At 47.9% G+C, this 19,532-nt stretch overlaps 1 protein-coding gene and 1 pseudogene across 1 annotated transcript in view; both read left to right on the top strand.

Annotated features, from left to right (window-relative positions):
- The window catches only part of SH3GL1 (SH3 domain containing GRB2 like 1, endophilin A2), a 209,527-nt gene that overhangs the window by 179,484 nt on the left and 10,511 nt on the right, over nucleotides 1-19,532 (top strand). The window contains exon 7 of the mRNA XM_063914897.1: nucleotides 3,258-3,489. Coding sequence (XP_063770967.1) covers nucleotides 3,258-3,489 — 232 coding nt within the window. The remainder of the gene's footprint in view (nucleotides 1-3,257; nucleotides 3,490-19,532) is intronic.
- On the top strand, nucleotides 4,875-4,993 carry LOC134948534 (5S ribosomal RNA; annotated as a pseudogene).

Below are 19,532 nucleotides of genomic sequence, written 5' to 3'. Positions count from 1 at the left end.
CTCATATGATCTCCTCGTCTCCGGAGGTCCGCCTGTCACTGAGCTGGTGGCTTCAGGACCAACGCTTGAGCAAGGGCCGTCCCTTCTGGATATCCAACTGGATCCTGCTGACGACGGATGCCAGTCTGAGAGTTTTTGGGCGCGGTGTTGGAACAACACTCTCTCTTCGGGGTCGGTGGACCAAGGAGGAATCTCTACTCCCGATAAATATTCTGGAACTGCGGGCTGTGTTCAATGCATTGATGATGGCCCAGCATCTAATACAGAACAGACCTGTTGAAGTACAATCGGACAACACCACCACGGTGGCGTACATCAATCATCAAGGCGGCACTCGAAGGCGCATGGCAATGAGGGAAGTATCACGGATTTTTCAGTGGGCAGAACACCATCTGCCGGCCATATCCGCAGTTTTCATTCCTGGGGGTCCTAAACTGGGAAGCGGACTTTCTCAGTTGTCATGACGTACACGCCGGAGAATGGAGCCTCCATCCAGAGGTGTTTCAACTTGTGGTGAACAAGTGGGGCCTTCCAGATGTGGACCTGATGGCGTCTCGACACAATCACAAGGTTTCGATCTTCGTAGCAAGGACACGGGATACGGAAGTTTAAGCAAGAAGTAGGTAACCTACTTCTGATTGCTCTAGCGTGGCCCATACGGCACTAGTTCTCCGATCTACAGGGCCTCTCGCTAGATCGTCCCCGTCTACTTCCACAACGACCAGGCCTCCTCGTTCAGGGCCCTTGTGTTTACCAGGACTTGGACCGTCTGGCTTTGACGACATGGCACTTGAAGCTTCCGTCCTGAGGGCCAAGGGTTTTTCTGAGGCGGTCGTTCAAACTATGTTGAAAGCCCGTAAGCGGGCTTCTGCTCGGATTTACTATAGGGTCTGGAATGCTTGCTTTACTTGGTGTGTATCTCACAATCATGACGTTTTCAAGTTTAGCACAGCCAAACTGTTGGCCTTCCTACAACAGGGCCTGGATTTAGGCCTGCGTCTGGCCTCCCTCAAGGTTCACGTTTCGGCCTTGTCGGTTTGGTTTCAGAGAAAGATTGCTGCCCTTCCTTATGTTCATACATTCACTCAAGGCGTGTTGCGGATTCAGCCTCCCTATGTACCTCCTGTGGCCCCTTGGGATCTGTCGGTGGTGCTGGAGGCCTTGCAAGAGTCTCCATTTGAACCTCTTGCCTCTGCTGACCTTAAGTGGCTTTCCCTCCAATGTGCTGTTTTTTCTGGCTATTGCCTCAGCTAGAAGGGTCTCGGATTTTGGTGCCTTATCCTGTAAGTCCCCCTATTTGATTTTTTCAATGTGACCGGGCGGTTCTTAGAACGGGACCGGGTTATTTACCCAAGCTGGTGTCTTCCTTCCATCTTAACCAGGGGATTGTGGTTCCGGCCTCTAATTCTCCTGAGTTGTCTTCCAAAGAGTGGTCTTGGCTGTGGTACGGGCTCTCCATATCTATGTGAAGAGAACATCCTCCATTAGGAAATCTGATTCTCTGTTTGTACTGTTTGGTTTTCACAAACGTGGCTTGCCTGCTTCCAAGCAGACCCTGGTCAGATGGATTAGAATGGTGATTGCACATGCTTATGTTCAGGCTGGTCGGCCAGCTTCTGCTACCATCAAAGCCCATTCTACTAGGTCGGTTGGACCTTCTTGGGTGGCCCACTGTGGTGTGACCCTTGAAAAATTGGGCTAGGCGGCTATGTGGTCCTCGGAACACGTTTATAAGGTTCTATGCCTTCGATACCTTCGCCTCCCATGATGGTTCCTTTGGACACTGGGTTCTTGTGCCAGCTACAGTCTCCTCCCATAAGGAACTGCTTTAGGACATCCACGATGTTAATTCTTGTGGAGCCCAGTGTACCCCGCAGCAGAAAATGAGATTTATGGTAAGAACTTAACCATTGTTAAATCTTTCTGCGAGGTACACTGGGCTCCACAAGGCGCCCACCCTGACGCACTTTGGGTTGGTGTGGCATAGCCGCTGACACCCTCTCCTATGGTGAGTGTGTGGTGTAATTGGCTACAAGCGATTGTCGTCTCTAGTACCTGCTACTGCATTGTGCTGGTTAACGACACTGAGCTCCTGTACACGGAGGCGGGGTTATAGAGGAGGCGGCGCTGTGCATCTTGGGAACAGTCAAAGCTTTTGAGCCTGTTGGTTCCACAGATCAAGATCCTAGTCTCGACCCCGTTGTTAATCCTTGTGGAGCCCAGTGTACCTCGCAGAAAGATTTAACAACGGTAAGTTCTTACCATAAATCTCGTTATATCCTCCAGTAATCAACAACAAAATACTGGAGAATAATTCTGTAAAACCTTTAATCCAGGGCACTGGATTTTTCCATGAGTACCGATCAGAGAGCCATTTATCTTTACGACAAGCTTTGGCAATTTGGCTCTGTAACTCTTTAACTTGGGATAGATGGTTCTCAATGGCCGTAACAACAACAACTTAATTTATATTACCCATTGCTACAAAGGTATCATTAGCTTTGATTGAGTGTAATTCAAAACCGAATTCTGCATCTTGTGCCATAGCAATGATCGTAAGTGGCACAGACCTCTAGGCAAAAGCCTTATTGGACTGTTTTACCCAAAATATGGGCTTATTCGTAGTGTGACTGTACAAAAGAGTTTAGCCATGGCTTTGAGAGTTCTCTCAACTCTGCTGTCACTGGTTGTATTCCCTGCATATGTACAATTATAGCAATTGTCACACTCATTGGATCAATTTTTAATGGCCAAATGAGGGTCACAATCACTATCCTAACAGAACACATTATGCATCCCCAAAGGTCTTTGTCAGACTTTGAACCCATTAAACTATATTTATACATGGTACAGTACAATGATTGGATAAAACTTCCTTTGAGACTTTCTTGTATCTCAATGTCCTTGGTTGCCACTTTTTCTGGTGCAATTGGGGGGCGGGTGGGTGGTTTAAGCCGGCGACAAAGAATCCTTTTGGTGAATGTATCATGTTTAACCTTGGTGTTTTGTTTTTTATTTAAGAGTGTCAAATTGACCATCTAAGAAGTGAGAATAACAGAGATAAACCTTTGTGAACATATCTCACTGAGTTGAGCATACAGTATGCCTCAACTAAGACATCCATATCAGAGTCTAGCGGCGTTTGTGGACCGCTCTTTTCTATTGTGTGAATGCTATTTAATGACTGGTGCTCTTGTGAGTTGGGCGCAAGTTACCCCATCTGTAATTTTTTATTATAATTGTCACTATGTCTTTAGGTGGAGCAAGTCAGTCAGCTCTCAGCTCTGGTTGAGGCACAACTGGATTATCACAGACAAGCTGTGCAGATTCTTGATGAATTATCAGACAAGTTAAAGGATCGAGTATGCGAATCCTCTTCTCGTCCCAAAAGAGATTATAAACCTAAACCACAAGAAGCATATGACTATGGTGACAGTGAACAGTCTAATGGAGGCATCCCCTGCAACCCACCAACAAACAAGACACCAGGTAAAAGTGGTTTAAACAAAGTGTGAAAATATCTAAAAACATTTTTTTAGGTAGCTAGAAAAGCTTATCTAACAACACTGATATGGAAAAGACTTTTGTGGTAATGGGAAACCTACCCAAAGTTGGAAGTTTTTAAACTAATGTAATAATAATTAAATAGGAAGTTTTTTTAATAGTTCTCAGATTTAAAGGGGTTGTCTCCCTCTACATCAGGGATTCCCAACTTCGGCCACAAGGCACACTAGCAGTGCAGGTTTTAGTGGTTATCCAGCCTGCAGCACAGATGGTTAAATCAAAATAACTTAGGTACTAATGAAGCCACGTGTGCTCAAGCATGGATATCACTAAAACCTGGATGGTTAGTGTGCCTTGAGGACCGAGCTTGGGAATAACTGCTCTACATGCTGTGAGTCTTCATGCAGAGCCGGCCCTAGCCAATTTGATGCCCTAGGCAAAATTTTGTCTGGTGCCCCCTAGCACCGCCGCTAGTTCTGCATCTGACCCAGCAACACTTAGGCAGTGGGGCCCACTGGGGGGTTACCCTGTGGAAAATGTGGTCTTAGGAAAAGAACAAAAGACAAAGAGCTGCTATATGTCTTTTCCAGGGCACACTTAAAAAGATATGTGATGAATTATAAAAATGTGGGTAAATTAATACGTAACTTTTATTAAGATATACTTACTAAGAAGGAGGAAGCGGATAAACAAATTTGAGGCGAAAAAATATTTGTTTGGAAGGGCGAAAATATGTTTACTCCCTATATGTATCAAAAAATAATTTTTATTTTTTTTTTTACTTTGTTTCTGAATTGAACAGATATTAATGGGAGTAGATAGGCTCCATGGGGTTAAGTTATCCCATACCTGAGTATCCAAGTCAAACAAAAAACCCGAAAGTGCACACAGAGCTGGAACGGCTCATTGATATGAGAATAAAATACCTACGGTACCTAGTCCATCCATATACAGACGGACTATCAGCATGCAGCTGTAAATACCATTTGTGCTCATTACAAGGGGTTATTTGATTTATCCAATAAGTGTCATTGCTATTCTGATACCAAGCACAACCAATATCATATGTTATTATTTTTTGAGAAAAGTGATATATATATATTTTTCATGCTATTTGAATATATAGCGTTGATGTGATTTTTCAGGAATACTCAGTGGAGACACCATCCCCTAGGGATCATTAATGATAGATCCCTAAAAGGGTTTAAACAATACCCAATTGAATAAGGTTCATCTCTCCACTGCACATTATCATCCTCATCTCCCCCTATATTTTTAGGGGAGCAATTATCATCAGAGCATCTCAGTTATCATATTTGCCCGAAATAACCACACACTGGAATTGATTGCACACAATTTGAGACTCACTCACCTACGGTCAAACCGCACTGAGTATGCCCAACCTCGTCTGATCTTGGAAGCCATACACTGCAGGGCCTGGTCAGTACCCGGTTGGGAGACCACCAGGGAATACTAGGTACCGTAGGTATTTTATTCTCATATCAATGAGCCGTTCCAGCTCTGTGTGCACTTTCGGGTTTTTTGTTTGACTTGGATACTCAGGTATGGGATAACTTAACCCCATGGAGCCTATCTACTCCCATTAATATCTGTTCAATTCAGAAACAAAGTAAAAAAAAAAAAAAAAAAAAATTCTTTTTTGATACATATACGGAGTAAACATATTTTCGCCCTTCCAAACAAATATTTTTTCGCCTCAAATTTGTTTATCCTCCCTCTTAGTAAGTATATCTTAATAAAAGTTACGTATTAATTTACCCACATTTTTATAATTCATCACATATCTTTTTAAGTGTGCCCTGGAAAAGACATATAGCAGCTCTTTGTCTTTTGTTCTTTTCCTAAGACCACATTTTCCATATAGTTTTCTGAACTATTTTCCGGGAGCACCACCAACCCATTGCTGAAATTATTTACTATGCAGTAGGCATTATGTTGGTTTAATATATTACAAAAGTAATACAAATATCATTAAGTTCATTCTGTGCAGATTTATCAATCCTTTAGCGGGTTACCCTGTGGGCCAGTTCAACCCTGCATAATGGCACACAGTAATGCCCATAATACACATAATTCCACATAGTAATGCACCTTACACATATGCCCCACATTAGTATTTCCCATAATACACACAATTCCACACAGTGATACACCTGACACACATGAACCACATTAGTAATGGTAGTAGCTTTTTTTTATAAAACTTACTTTTGCTTGCTGACGTGCTTGCAGTCAATGTGTGCGCCCATGCAGCTCCATAGGTCTATGACTGCGTTTTGTGAGATGGGTGTGGCAGGATCGGTGGGTGCGTGCTTGCGCTCGCACCCATTAAAGGGGCACCCGTACAAGGGACATGACCTCACAGGGTATGCCATCCTGGCAGGGGAATTTTATGGCATGGACTGACTAGGAAATAAAGTGTTGGGAGAACACTGCCCATGTTATGTCCCTGCAGACACCTGGGGTTTGCACAGGGATAAGGGACACACAGGATGGCAGGGTCCCCCTCCCCCATGTGTACAAGCAGTATAGGTGATGTCAGATTTATGTGAAGCAGTCTTCCAAATACACATGTGGTATCATAAGGAGCCATCCAGTAATAATCTTACATAGTCAGTGAAAATGTCACAGGTCCAGGAATTGCAGTTGCTGGGCTTCTGCTGTCTGTCTGAGGTCTCACAAGTCAGGGGCATTCAAGCATGTCGGATGGAGTTTAAAGAACTTTCTCTAACGTCCTAAGTGGATGCTGGGGACTCCGTAAGGACCATGGGGATTAGCAGCTCCGCAGGAGACTGGGCACAACTATAAAGAAAGCTTTTAGACTACTGGTGTGCACTGGCTCCTCCCACTAAGACCCTCCTCCAGACCTCAGTTAGATTCTTGTGCCCGGCTGAGCTGGATGCACACTAGGGGCTCTCCTGAGCACCTAGAAAGAAAGTATATTTAGGTTTTTTATTTTCAGTGAGATCTGCTGGCAACAGACTCACTGCAGCGAGGGACTAAGGGGAGAAGAAGCGAACCTACCTAACAGGTGGTAGTTTGGGCTTCTTAGGCTACTGGACACCATTAGCTCCAGAGGGATCGACCGCAGGACCCGACCTTGGTGTTCGTTCCCGGAGCCGCGCCGCCGTTCCCCTTACAGAGCCAGAAGCATGAAGACGGTCCGGAAAATCGGCGGCAGAAGACTTCGGTCTTCACCAAGGTAGCGCACAGCACTGCAGCTGTGCGCCATTGCTCCTCATGTACACCTCACACTTCGGTCACTGATGGGTGCAGGGCGCTGGGGGGGGGGGCGCCCTGAGGGCAATAAATAACACCTTGGCTGGCAAAATATACATCATATATAGTCCTAGAGGCTATATAGATGTAAAATTACCCCTGCCAGTATTACAGAAAAAGCGGGAGAAAGTCCGCCGAAAAGGGGGCGGGGCTTCTCCCTCAGCACACTGGCGCCATTTTTCCCTCACAGTTCCGCTGGAAGGAAGCTCCCTGGCTCTCCCCTGCAGTCTGAATACTACATAAGGGTAAAAAAGAGAGGGGGGGGCACTAAATTTAGGCGCAGTATAGATCTATATATATATATAATATATATAAAAAGCAGCTATAGGGAAAACACTCATTGATAGTGGGATCCCAGTGTTACATAGCGCTCTGGTGTGTGCTGGCATGCTCTCTCTCTCTGTCTCCCCAAAGGGCTTTGTGGGGTCCTGTCCTCTGTCAGAGCATTCCCTGTGTGTTTGCGGTGTGTCGGTACGGCTGTGTCGACATGTTTGATGAGGAGGCTTATGTGGAGGCGGAGCAGATGCCTGTAAATGTGATGTCACCCCCTGCGGGGTCGACACCTGAGCGGATGGTGCTGTGGAAGGAATTACGTGATAGTGTCGACTCCTTACATAAAAGGTTTGACGACATACCAAATGTGGGACAGCCGGCTTCTCAGCCTGTGCCTGCCCAGGCGTCTCAAAAACCATCAGGGGCTCTAAAACGCCCGCTACCTCAGATGGTTGACACAGATGTCGACACGGATACTGACTCCAGTGTCGACAACGAAGAGACTAATGTAACTTCCAGTAGGGCCACACGTTACATGATTGAGGCAATGAAAAATGTGTTGCACATTTCTGATGTTACCCCCGGTACCACAAAAAAGGGTATAATGTTTGGAGAGAAAAAACTACCAGTAGCTTTTCCTCCATCTGAAGAGTTAAATGAAGTGTGTGAAGAAGCGTGGGCTTCCCCTGATAAAAAGCTGGTAATTTCTAAGAGGTTACTAATGGCGTACCCTTTCCCACCAGAGGATAGGTCACGCTGGGAAACATCCCCTAGGGTGGATAAAGCGCTCACACACTTGTCAAAGAAGGTGGCACTACCGTCTCCGGATACGGCCGCCCTGAAGGAATCTGCTGATAGAAAGCAGGAGGCTATCCTGAAATCTATATATACACACACAGGTGTTATACTGAGACCGGCTATAGCTTCAGCCTGGATGTGCAGTGCTGCTGCTGCGTGGTCAGGTTCCCTGTCAGACAATATAGATACCCTAGACAGGGACACTATTTTGCTAAACGTAGAGCATATAAAAGACGCACTTTTATACATGAGGGATGCACAGAGGGATATTTGCCGGCTGGCATCCAAAATTAGTGCAATGTCCATTTCTGCCAGGAGAGGGTTATGGACTCGGCAGTGGACAGGTGATGCAGATTCCAAACGACACATGGAAGTTCTGCCTTATAAGGGTGAGGAATTGTTCGGGGATGGTCTCTCGGACCTAGTTTCCACAGCAACAGCTGGGAAGTCTACATTTTTGCCCCATGTTCCCTCACAACCAAAGAAAGCACCGTATTATCAGGTACAGTCCTTTCGGCCCAATAGGGGCAAGCGGGTTAAAGGCGCGTCCTTTCTGCCCAGAGGTAGAGGGAAAAAGCTGCAGCACACAGCCAGTTCCCAGGAGCAAAAGTCCTCCCCCGCTTCCTCTAAGTCCACAGCATGACGCTGGGGCTCCACAGGCAGAGCCAGGTACGGTGGGGGCCCGTCTCAAAAATTTCAGCAATCAGTGGGCTCGCTCACGGGTGGATCCCTGGATCCTTCAAATAGTATCTCAGGGGTACAAACTGGAATTCGAGACGTCTCCCCCCCCGCCGTTTCCTCAAATCTGCCTTGCCAACCACTCCCTCAGGCAGGGAGGCAGTGTTACAGGCAATTCAAAAGCTGTATTCACAACAAGTGATAGTAAAGGTGCCCCTACTTCAACAAGGAAGGGGTTACTATTCCACAATGTTTCTGGTACCGAAACCGGACGGTTCGGTGAGACCCATTTTAAATTTGAAATCCTTGAACACATATATAAAAAAATTCAAGTTCAAGATGGAATCGCTCAGGGCGGTTATTGCAAGCCTGGACGAGGGAGATTACATGGTATCGCTGGACATCAAGGATGCTTACCTACATGTCCCCATTTAACATCCTCACCAGGAGTACCTCAGGTTTGTGGTACAGGATTGTCATTACCAATTCCAGACGTTGCCGTTCGGTCTCTCCACGGCTCCGAGGGTCTTTACCAAGGTAATGGCGGAAATGATGATACTCCTTCGAAGGAAGGGAGTTTTAATTATCCCGTACTTATTTCAGCTGGGCCTGTTCCTGCACTTCCTACAGTCAGGGGTGACTATGGGCCTTAAATTGGGTTCCTGATAAAGGCGATGTCCAGAGAGCAGTTGTTGGTAGGGGTAGCACTATCTCGGGAAGTGCTACAACAGCACGGCTGGATTCTAAACATTCCAAAGTCACAGCTGGTCCCTACGACACGCCTGCTGTTCCTAGGGATGGTTCTGGACACAGAACAGAGAAAAGTGTTTCTCCCGGAGGAAAAGGCCAAGGAGCTGTCATCTCTAGTCAGAGGCCTCCTAAAACCAAAACAGGTGTCGGTGCATCATTGCACGCGGATCCTGGGAAAAATGGTAGCTTCCTACGAAGCGATTCCATTCGGCAGGTTTCATGCAAGAACCTTTCAGTGGGACCTGTTGGACAAGTGGTCCGGATCGCATCTTCAGATGCATCGTCTGATAACCCTGTCTCCGAGGACAAGAGTGTCTCTGCTGTGGTGGCTGCAGAGTGCTCATCTTCAAGAGGGCCGCAGATTCGGCATACAGGACTGGGTCCTGGTGACCACGGATGCCAGCCTTCGAGGCTGGGGAGCAGTCACACAGGGAAGAAACTTCCAAGGACTATGGTCAAGTCAGGAGACTTCCCTGCACATAAATATTCTGGAACGAAGGGCCATTTACTATGCCCTAAGTCAGGCAAAGCCCCTGCTTCAAAACCAGCCGGTACTGATCCAGTCAGACAACATCACGGCGGTCGCCCATGTAAATAGACAGGGCGGCACGAGAAGCAGGACGGCGATGGCAGAAGCCACAAGGATTCTCCGATGGGCGGAAAATCACGTGTTAGCACTGTCAGCAGTGTTCATTCCGGGAGTGGACAACTGGGAAGCAGACTTCCTCAGCAGGCACGACCTCCACCCGGGAGAGTGGGGACTTCATCCAGAAGTCTTTCAAATGATTGTAAACCAGTGGGAAAAACCACAGGTGGACATGATGGCGTCCCGCCTAAACAAAAAGCTAGAAAAATATTGCGCCAGGTCGAGAGACCCGCAGGCGATAGCGGTGGACGCTCTGGTAACACCGTGGGTGTACCGATCGGTTTATGTGTTCCCTCCTCTTCCTCTCATACCAAAGGTACTGAGGATAATAAGGAGAAGAGGAGTAAGAACTATACTCATTGTTCCGGATTGGCCAAGAAGAGCGTGGTATCCGGAACTTCAAGAAATGATGTCAGAGGACCCATGGCCTCTACCGCTCAGACAAGACCTGCTGCAGCAGGGGCCCTGTCTGTTCCAAGACTTACCGCGGCTGCGTTTGACGGCATGGCGGTTGAACACCGGATCCTGAAGGAAAAGGGCATTCCGGAGGAAGTCATTCCTACGCTGATAAAAGCTAGGAAAGAAGTAACCGCAAACCATTATCACCGCATATGGCGAAAATATGTTGCGTGGTGTGAGGCCAGGAAGGCTCCAACGGAAGAATTTCAGCTGGGCCGGTTCCTGCACTTCCTACAGTCAGGGGTGACTATGGGCCTTAAATTGGGTTCCATTAAGGTCCAAATTTCGGCTCTATCAATTTTCTTCCAGAGAGAATTGGCTTCACTACCTGAAGTTCAAACTTTTGTTAAGGGAGTGCTGCATATTCAGCCCCCTTTTGTGCCTCCAGTGGCACCTTGGGATCTCAACGTGGTGTTGGATTTCCTAAAGTCACATTGGTTTGAGCCACTGAAAACTGTGGATTTAAAATATCTCACGTGGAAAGTGGTCATGTTGTTGGCCTTGGCTTCGGCCAGGCGTGTTTCAGAATTGGCGGCTTTGTCATGTAAAAGCCCTTATCTGATTATCCATATGGATAGGGCAGAATTGAGGACTCGTCCCCAGTTTCTCCCCAAAGTGGTATCAGCTTTTCATGCGGCTACAAATGACTTGGAGGCTTCCAAGTTGTTGGATGTAGTCAGGGCCCTAAAAATTTATGTTTCCAGGACAGCTGGAGTCAGGAAGACTGACTCGCTCTTTATCCTGTATGCGCCAAACAAGTTGGGTGCACCTGCTTCTAAGCAGACTATTGCTCGCTGGATCTGTAGTACGATTCAGCTTGCACATTCTGCGGCTGGACTGCCGCATCCTAAATCAGTGAAAGCCCATTCCACGAGGAAAGTGGGCTCTTCTTGGGCGGCTGCCCGAGGAGTCTCGGCTCTTCAACTTTGCCGAGCTGCGACTTGGTCAGGGGCAAACACGTTTGCAAAATTCTACAAATTTGATACCTTGGCTAAAGAGGACCTGGAGTTCTCTCATTCGGTGCTGCAGAGTCATCCGCACTCTCCCGCCCGTTTGGGAGCTTTGGTATAATCCCCATGGTCCTTACGGAGTCCCCAGCATCCACTTAGGACGTTAGAGAAAATAAGAATTTACTCACCGGTAATTCTATTTCTCATAGTCCGTAGGGGATGCTGGGCGCCCATCCCAAGTGCGGATTGTCTGCAATACTTGTATATAGTTATTGCTTAACTAAAGGGTTATTGTTGAGCTAACTGTTGAGAGGCTCAGTTGTTATCATGCTGTTAACTGGGTATAATATCACGAGTTATACGGTGTGATTGGTGTGGCTGGTATGAGTCTTACCCGGGATTCAAAATCCTTCCTAATTGTGTCAGCTCTTCCGGGCACAGTATCCTAACTGAGGTCTGGAGGAGGGTCTTAGTGGGAGGAGCCAGTGCACACCAGTAGTCTAAAAGCTTTCTTTATAGTTGTGCCCAGTCTCCTGCGGAGCCGCTAATCCCCATGGTCCTTACGGAGTCCCCAGCATCCACTACGGACTATGAGAAATAGAATTACCGGTGAGTAAATTCTTATTTTAAGGGACAGTGTGCATTTTATTTGAAAAATGTAAACCGCAGTGTATACAAGTACTGATTGAATACATTTGGAAAGTAACAGTTTGCAGACTGTCCCTCCCAGCATGAGATACTGCAGGGACATGCTTGGATGCCCCTAGACATGCTTGGATGCCCTAAGCAAATGCCTAGCCTGCCTATAGCTAAGGCCGGCTCTGTCTTCATGTAACAATTAAGATGTCCTATGTGGTCCTACCTGTACCTTCAGCTACAATAAAGGCATTCTAAAAATGTTCTAGTCAATGCTGCTAAATGTAACTGGAGAGATTGAATCTTCCTGTACAACCGTATCCTTCACAGGGATCAGTATGAAATACCTACAGTCAAAATCCCGACACCAATTGACTGACTGTCAAAATCCCGACATTTAAAATGACGACAGGTCAAAAAGTCGACAAGAGTTTTACATTATGTTTTGGTGTGTAGGGCATATAAGTGTACGGTGTCCCCTCACATGGCCCGCTGCGCTTGCCATGTTCGGGCACGGTGCCTCACTACACTCTGCACACTAGTTTATTCCCCCTCCAGGTCCACTGGGATGGTAAAGTATGAACAAGTCGGTTTCAATGAAAAAAATCATGAGAAACTCATGTCGACTTTATGACCTGCCAACATTTTAAATTTCTGTATTATGACCTTGTCTGTATTTTAAATGTCGGATTTTGACCTTGTCTGGATTTCGACCGTCTGTCAATGGTTGTCGGTATTTTGCCCATCGGGATTTTGATTGTAGGTAAATTGACCGCACCCCCCTTCACATACAGCAAGTAGTCGTCATTGCACTCCTTCCACGTGGAGTAGGAGGAAAAGGACAGACCATGTGGACTGGTGGTGTTCAGAACTAGACCACTTTCTTAACAAATGTTTTCAGTGATTTTAATTTATTCTGAATGGTTAACTATAATAAGTTTGCTCTTTGACCAAACATAAAATTTCATGTGTATAAATCAGATAGGGAGTAATGGGGATCTTGATAGGCCCTATATAAACGGGATGTTATGGAGTTGATTTTGCAGAGCTATTAATAGCAATATATTCCATAATCTGTTCTCCACAGCTGCAATAGGGGGTTATGTGAGACTTCCAATAATCAGCTCATTCCCTGATAGGATTATGTGGTGAATCGGCTTGGATTGATGTTTTGTCATGTCTGGAGGAGCTAGGGGCAACAAGTAGTAGGTGGCGGATAAAGAGGATGGATCAAAACAATATTGTATCGGCCATTTCAAGGCCATCCAATATCTTGCTAATTTAGAACAGGTCCACCAGCTGTGCAAAAAGTTAGCTGTATATGTCCAGAACCATTTTTCTTAATGTTGATGAAACATGATGGTACTGTATATCTCCTGTTCAAATATATTTTTCATTATTATTTTTTTCTGTGGTCGGGGGGTCTTCATTTTAAGGCATATGGAGCTTTGTTAATAGGCCACCAAATATCATTCTTCCACACTGATTTTTTTATTGTTTTTGGGCAATAAGCAATTCTGCGTAATTTCTGCTATGTTTACCTGCAGGGAAGTACTCCAAGCTCTGCAATGTATTAACAACATCTTCGACAAAGTCAGTTCTGTATTTGTTTTAGTGATCATGTGCACAGCTAATATATGCTGCTTTCGATCTGATGTAGACTACAGCCTAATGCAGGCATGTCCAAACTGCGGCCCTCCAGCTGTTGTGAAACTACACATCCCAGCATGCCCTGACACAGTTTTGCTGTCAGAGAATGCTAAAGCTGTGTCAGGGCATGCTGGGATGTGTAGTTTCTCAACAGCTGGAGGGCCGCAGTTTGGGCATGCCTGGCCTAATGTTTCTATGTACCATATTTAATATTTCTCTTACGTCCTAGAGGATGCTGGGGACTCCGTAAGGACCATGGGGTATAGACGGGCTCCGCAGGAGATAGGGCACCTAAAAAGAACTTTGACTATGGGTGTGCACTGGCTCCTCCCTCTATGCCCCTCCTCCAGACCTCAGTTAGATCTTGTGCCCAGAGGAGAATGGGTGCATTGCAGAGAGCTCTCCAGAGTTTTCTGTTGAAGAATTTTGTTAGGTTTTTTATTTTCAGGGAGTCCTGTTGGCAACAGGCTCCCTGCATCGTGGGACAGAGGAGAAAGAAGCAGAGCTGGCTTGTCAAGTTGGGCACTGCTTCTAAGGCTACTGGACACCATTAGCTCCAGAGGGAGTCTCACCTGGGGTTCGTCCCGGAGCCGCGCCGCCGTCCTCCTCACAGATGCCGAAGATAGAAGCCGGATGAGAAGGCAGAAGACATCAGATCTTCATGCGGTAAGCTGCGCGCCATTGCTCCCAGTCACACACACACAGAGCAGCACTGAAGGGTGCAGGGCGCAGGGGGGGGCGCCCTGGGCAGCAATAAACCTCGCATTTGGGCACATGCAGATTGATTAGGCTGCGGAGGTAGTAAATCTATGATCCCCCGTCATTTTAATTGAAAAATCACTGGGACCGAAGCCCGCCGTCGGGTGGGCGGGGCTTGATCCTCAGCACTAACCAGCGCCATTTTCTCCACAGAAGCTGCATGAAGAAAACGCTGGCTCCCTGGTCTCTCCCCTGCTGAACTTCACAGGCTGGAAAAAAGAGGAGGGGGGCACATTAGCGACGCAGTGAGTGGGAATTGGTATATTATATATAGAAAAGCGCTATCTGGTCATATTTTTTCCAGTGTTTTTAAGCGCTGGTGTGTGCTGGCATACTCTCTCTCTCTCTCTCTCTCCCCTTAGGGCCTGGTTGGGTTTTTTTCCCCTTATAGGTTAATCCCTGTGTGTGTGGGGTGTTGGTACGTGCGTGTCGACATGTCTGAGGCGGAAGGCTTCTCCAAGGAGGAGGTGGAGCAAATGAGTGGTGTGTCCCCGTCGGTTGTGCCGACTCCGGATTGGATGGACATGTGGCATATGTTGAATGCAAGTGTGGCATCTTTACATAAAAGGCTTGATAAGGCTGAATAAGGGGGGACATCAGGGGGTCAATCCTCGGATTGGACCGACTCACAGGGCTCGTCGGGGTCTCAAAAGCGTTGTTACAAACCTGCAGCGGCCGCGGCGGCCGCGCTTGTCCCTACGGGTGGTCTGGTCTGCCCGGCGCCTCGTTCCCCCTGGCGGTCTCCGGATTCAGTGGCGGGTCGGCGCTGCTCCCCGGCGGCTTCCCGGAAGCAGGGACGCCGCCATCGCAAGTGAGGGCAAGCAGGCGGAGCAGGTCTGACGTCACCTGCCTGCTCCGTCAATCAGGCTGGGGCGGGGAGTTTAAAAGCGGATACCAGGCAGAGATCCGGTGCCTGAGTATCTTCGTTTCTCCTTCGGAAGCTGTGATTCCAGAGCTCCCTCGTCCTGTGCCTCCAAGCATCCTTTGCCTCCAAGCTCGTCCTGTGCCTCCAAGCATCCTGTACCTCCAAGCATCCCGTGCCTCCAAGCACCTCCGTGCCTCCAAGCACCTCCGTGCCTCCAAGCACCTCCGTGCCTCCAAGCACCCCGTGCCTCCAAGCACCTCGTGCCTCCAAGCACCTCCGTGCCTCCAAGCACCTCCGTGCCTCCAAGCACCTCCGTGCCTCCAAGCACCTCCGTGCCTCCAAGCACCTCGTGCCTCCAAGCACCTCCGTGCCTCCAAGTACCTCCGTGCCTCCAAGTACCCTCGTGCCTTCAAGCACCTCCGTGCCTCCAAGCACCTCGTGCCTCCAAGCACCTCCGTGCCTCCAAGCACCTCCGTGCCTCCAAGCACCTCCGTGCCTCCAAGCACCTCGTGCCTCCAAGCATCTCCGTACCTCCAGGGGCCTCCTAGCACGCCCTGTACTTCCAGCACCTCAGAACCCCAATACCGCGGAGCCTCCAACATCACGGTACCTCTAATATCTCAGTACCCCAGCCTTCAGTATTTCTACGAGTCTTGTCTTACAGGAGACCGTCAAGAACTCCTCTGTGCCTCCCGCCTGCCGACGTAGTCCTGCATGAGGAAGACCTACATCCGGCCATCCCTACTGCGACCCAGTGGCGGTTCCTCTTCCCGGTCATCGGAAGAAGCCCCGAGTCCACAACACTCCCAAACCAGGTCAGTGATAGTATACTCAGGCCTAATGGACTCGGGGATTCGGAACACGGACTCGAGTGCCATCCAGAACCTGGCTTCCCGAGTACAAAGTCAGGAGGCGGCGCAAGGCCAGGTGATGCAGTACCTCCAGCAGTTGTCCGGACGTCTGGATCAGATCCAGGCGTCTCTGGCCTCAGTAATTCCGGCTCCTGCTCCAGTGGTCGCACCAGTTGTCGTTGCCAGTAATGTTCAACCATCGGCTGGTATCACTCCACGTCTTCAGTTGCCTACTCCGTCCCGCTATAATGGGAATCCCAAAAATTGCCGCGGTTTCTTGAACCAATGCGAGGTACATTTCGAGCTACTTGCACACAACTTTCCTACAGACCGGTCCAAGGTAGCATATATCATTTCTTTATTGGAAGGTTCTGCTCTGGATTGGGTGTCTCCACTATGGGAACGGTCCGATCCCATGGTTTCCAACTATACCAACTTCATCTCGTCCTTTCGAAGGATTTTCGACGAACCCGGCAGAATGACCACGGCTTCTTCCGATTTGCTCCATGTTCGGCAAGGCGCCCGTTCCGTGGGCCAGTATGTGGTTCATTTCCAGACCATTGCTTCCGAACTACGCTGGAATAATGACGCCCTGAGAGCTGCCTTCTGGAACGGTCTTTCCGACCGGCTGAAAGATGAGCTGGTTACTAGAGATCTGCCGGATCCATTAGAAGATTTGATTTCTCTGTGCGTCAAGGTGGATCTTCGGATGCAAGAGCGTGGAAGAGAACGTAGCCATTCAGATCGTCCCAGGCTCCGGAATCCTACTCCTAGGCCGGTGGCCTCACCTAGCTCAGATGAGCCCATGCAAATTAACCGCTCCCGACTGTCTCCAGAAGAACGACAGCGTCGTCGTGAGGGTAAACTCTGCCTTTACTGTGGAGCCGCAGATCATTTTCTTAAATCTTGTAAAGTCCGTCCGGGAAACGGGCAGTCCTAGCTTGTTCCGGAGGAGTCAAGCTGGGAGTTGCGACAAAAGCTTCTCCAACTTCGGACTGTTTGCTTCCAGTAACTCTAGTCTCCAACTCAGTCTCCAAGTCTTGTGAAGCCCTATTGGATTCCGGAGCTGCGGGGAACTTCGTTTCTTCCATCTGTGCCCAAAGTTTGGGTTTGAAGTTACGGCCTATCGAGCGGCCAATCTCACTGACGGCTATCAATGGGACTAGAATTGCCAAAGGTCTTATAAGGTGGCGCACGGGGCCAGTTAAGCTGCAGGTCGGGGCTCTACATCAGGAAGATTTGGAACTCTTGGTAATCCCAGAAATGTCCCATGATCTGGTTCTTGGAATACCTTGGCTAAAAAGTCATAATCCCCACATCGACTGGAAGTCGTCACAAATTCTGTCCTGGAGTTCCTTTTGTCACACTAATTGTCTTACTCCTGTCTGTCCGCTCCGTGTCACTTCCAAGACGGATGAAGAGCACATTCCGGAGGCATATCAAGGGTACAAGGACGTGTTTTCGGAACAAGCTGCGGACCTATTACCACCTCACAGGCCTTGGGACTGCTCTATTGACCTTGTCCCAGGGAAGACGCCACCCCGTGGTCGCACATATCCTCTGTCTCTTCCTGAGACCCAAGCCATGTCGGAGTATATTAAGTCCAATCTGCTCAAAGGATTCATTCGCCCCTCTTCCTCCCCTGCTGGTGCAGGCTTATTTTTTGTGAAGAAAAAAGACGGAGGGTTGAGACCATGCATCGACTACCGCGGCCTAAATGACATTACTATTAAGAATAAGTACCCTTTGCCACTAATCACAGAGTTATTTGATAGGGTTCGTGGGGCCCGCATTTTTTCCAAACTCGACTTGAGAGGAGCTTATAATCTTATACGCATCCGAGAGGGGGATGAATGGAAGACTGCCTTTAATACCCGAGATGGGCATTACGAATACTTGGTGATGCCATTTGGTCTTAGTAATGCTCCCGCGGTTTTCCAGGGATTAGTCAATGAAATCTTTCGTGATATGCTGTATCAGAGCGTTGTGGTATATTTGGACGACATATTGATTTTTTCCAAGAATCTTGTCGAACACAGGTTACAAGTCAAAGAAGTACTACACCGTTTACGAGAGAATCATCTCTACGCCAAGCTCTCCAAGTGTACATTTGAAGTAACATCTATTCCGTTCCTCGGTTATGTCATCTCGGGGACGGAGCTTCGCATGGATCCGGAAAAGTTATCTGCCATTCGTGACTGGACTCAACCTCTTTCCCTGAAAGCAATACAAAGATTCCTGGGCTTTGCGAACTACTACAGGAAATTCATTAAGGGTTTCTCCACCATTGTTGCGCCCATTACTGCCCTGACGAGGAAGAGTTCCAATCCTAGTCTGTGGTCCCCGGAAGCCATTTTAGCTTTTTCTCGTTTAAAATTAGCCTTCATGACGGCTCCAGTTCTCAAACAACCAGATTTCGATGAACCCTTCTTCTTAGAAGTTGATGCGTCTTCAGTCGGAGTTGGGGCTGTTCTCTCCCAGTATTCCTCTGATAAGAAACTACATCCGTGTGGCTTCCATTCTCGTAAGTTCTCTCCGGCCGAACGGAACTACACTATTGGAGACCAGGAACTCTTGGCAATCAAGTCTGCCTTGGAAGAATGGAGATATCTTCTGGAAGGGGCTAAACACGTGTTTACTATCTACACAGATCACAAGAATTTGCTGTACATCAAATCCGCACAGTGCTTGAATCCTCGCCAGGCAAGATGGGCACTTTTCTTTTCCCGATTCTCGTTCATTATCAAGTACCGGGCCGGGAGTCTCAATATTAAAGCAGATGCACTTTCTCGTTCACAAGTTTCCTCTGACGAGGATGAACCTCCGGAGCGGGGTTTAATTCTGAATCCAGTTTCTGTCTCTGTTGCTTTAACTACTCCAGCTCCTCCTCCTGGAAGAATGTCCGTACCAGCTAGATTCCGCTCAAGGATACTACTGTGGGTCCATAACTCCAAGTTTTCCGGTCATCCCGGCGCTCAGAAGATGTACAAGTTTCTGCAAAGATCTTACTGGTGGAACACCATGAGGAAGGATGTACAAGATTGCGTTAATTCCTGTCCCCAATGTACACAACACAAATCTCCTCGTTTGCCTCCTGCAGGGTTACTTCGTCCTCTGCCTATCCCTGTGAGACCCTGGACTCACATTTCCATGGACTTCGTCACTGACCTGCCCTGTTCCAAAGGTTTCAACACCGTTTGGGTTATCGTTGACCGTTTTTCGAAGATGGCACACTTTGTGCCCTTGACTGGTCTTCCAACAGCACCGAAACTGGCACTACTGTTTATCCGAGAACATTTTCGTTTGCATGGGTTGCCACAAGAGATTGTTTCTGACCGAGGAGTACAGTTCACCGCCAGGTTTTGGAAAGCCCTTTGTTCGACTCTGCAAATCAAACTTAAGTTTTCGTCTGC

This window comes from Pseudophryne corroboree, chromosome 1 (genome assembly GCF_028390025.1).
Source record: "Pseudophryne corroboree isolate aPseCor3 chromosome 1, aPseCor3.hap2, whole genome shotgun sequence".
Classification (NCBI taxonomy): domain Eukaryota; kingdom Metazoa; phylum Chordata; class Amphibia; order Anura; family Myobatrachidae; genus Pseudophryne; species Pseudophryne corroboree.
Note: the sequence above shows the minus strand (reverse complement) of the source record. Positions and strands in the feature narration are given on the sequence as shown.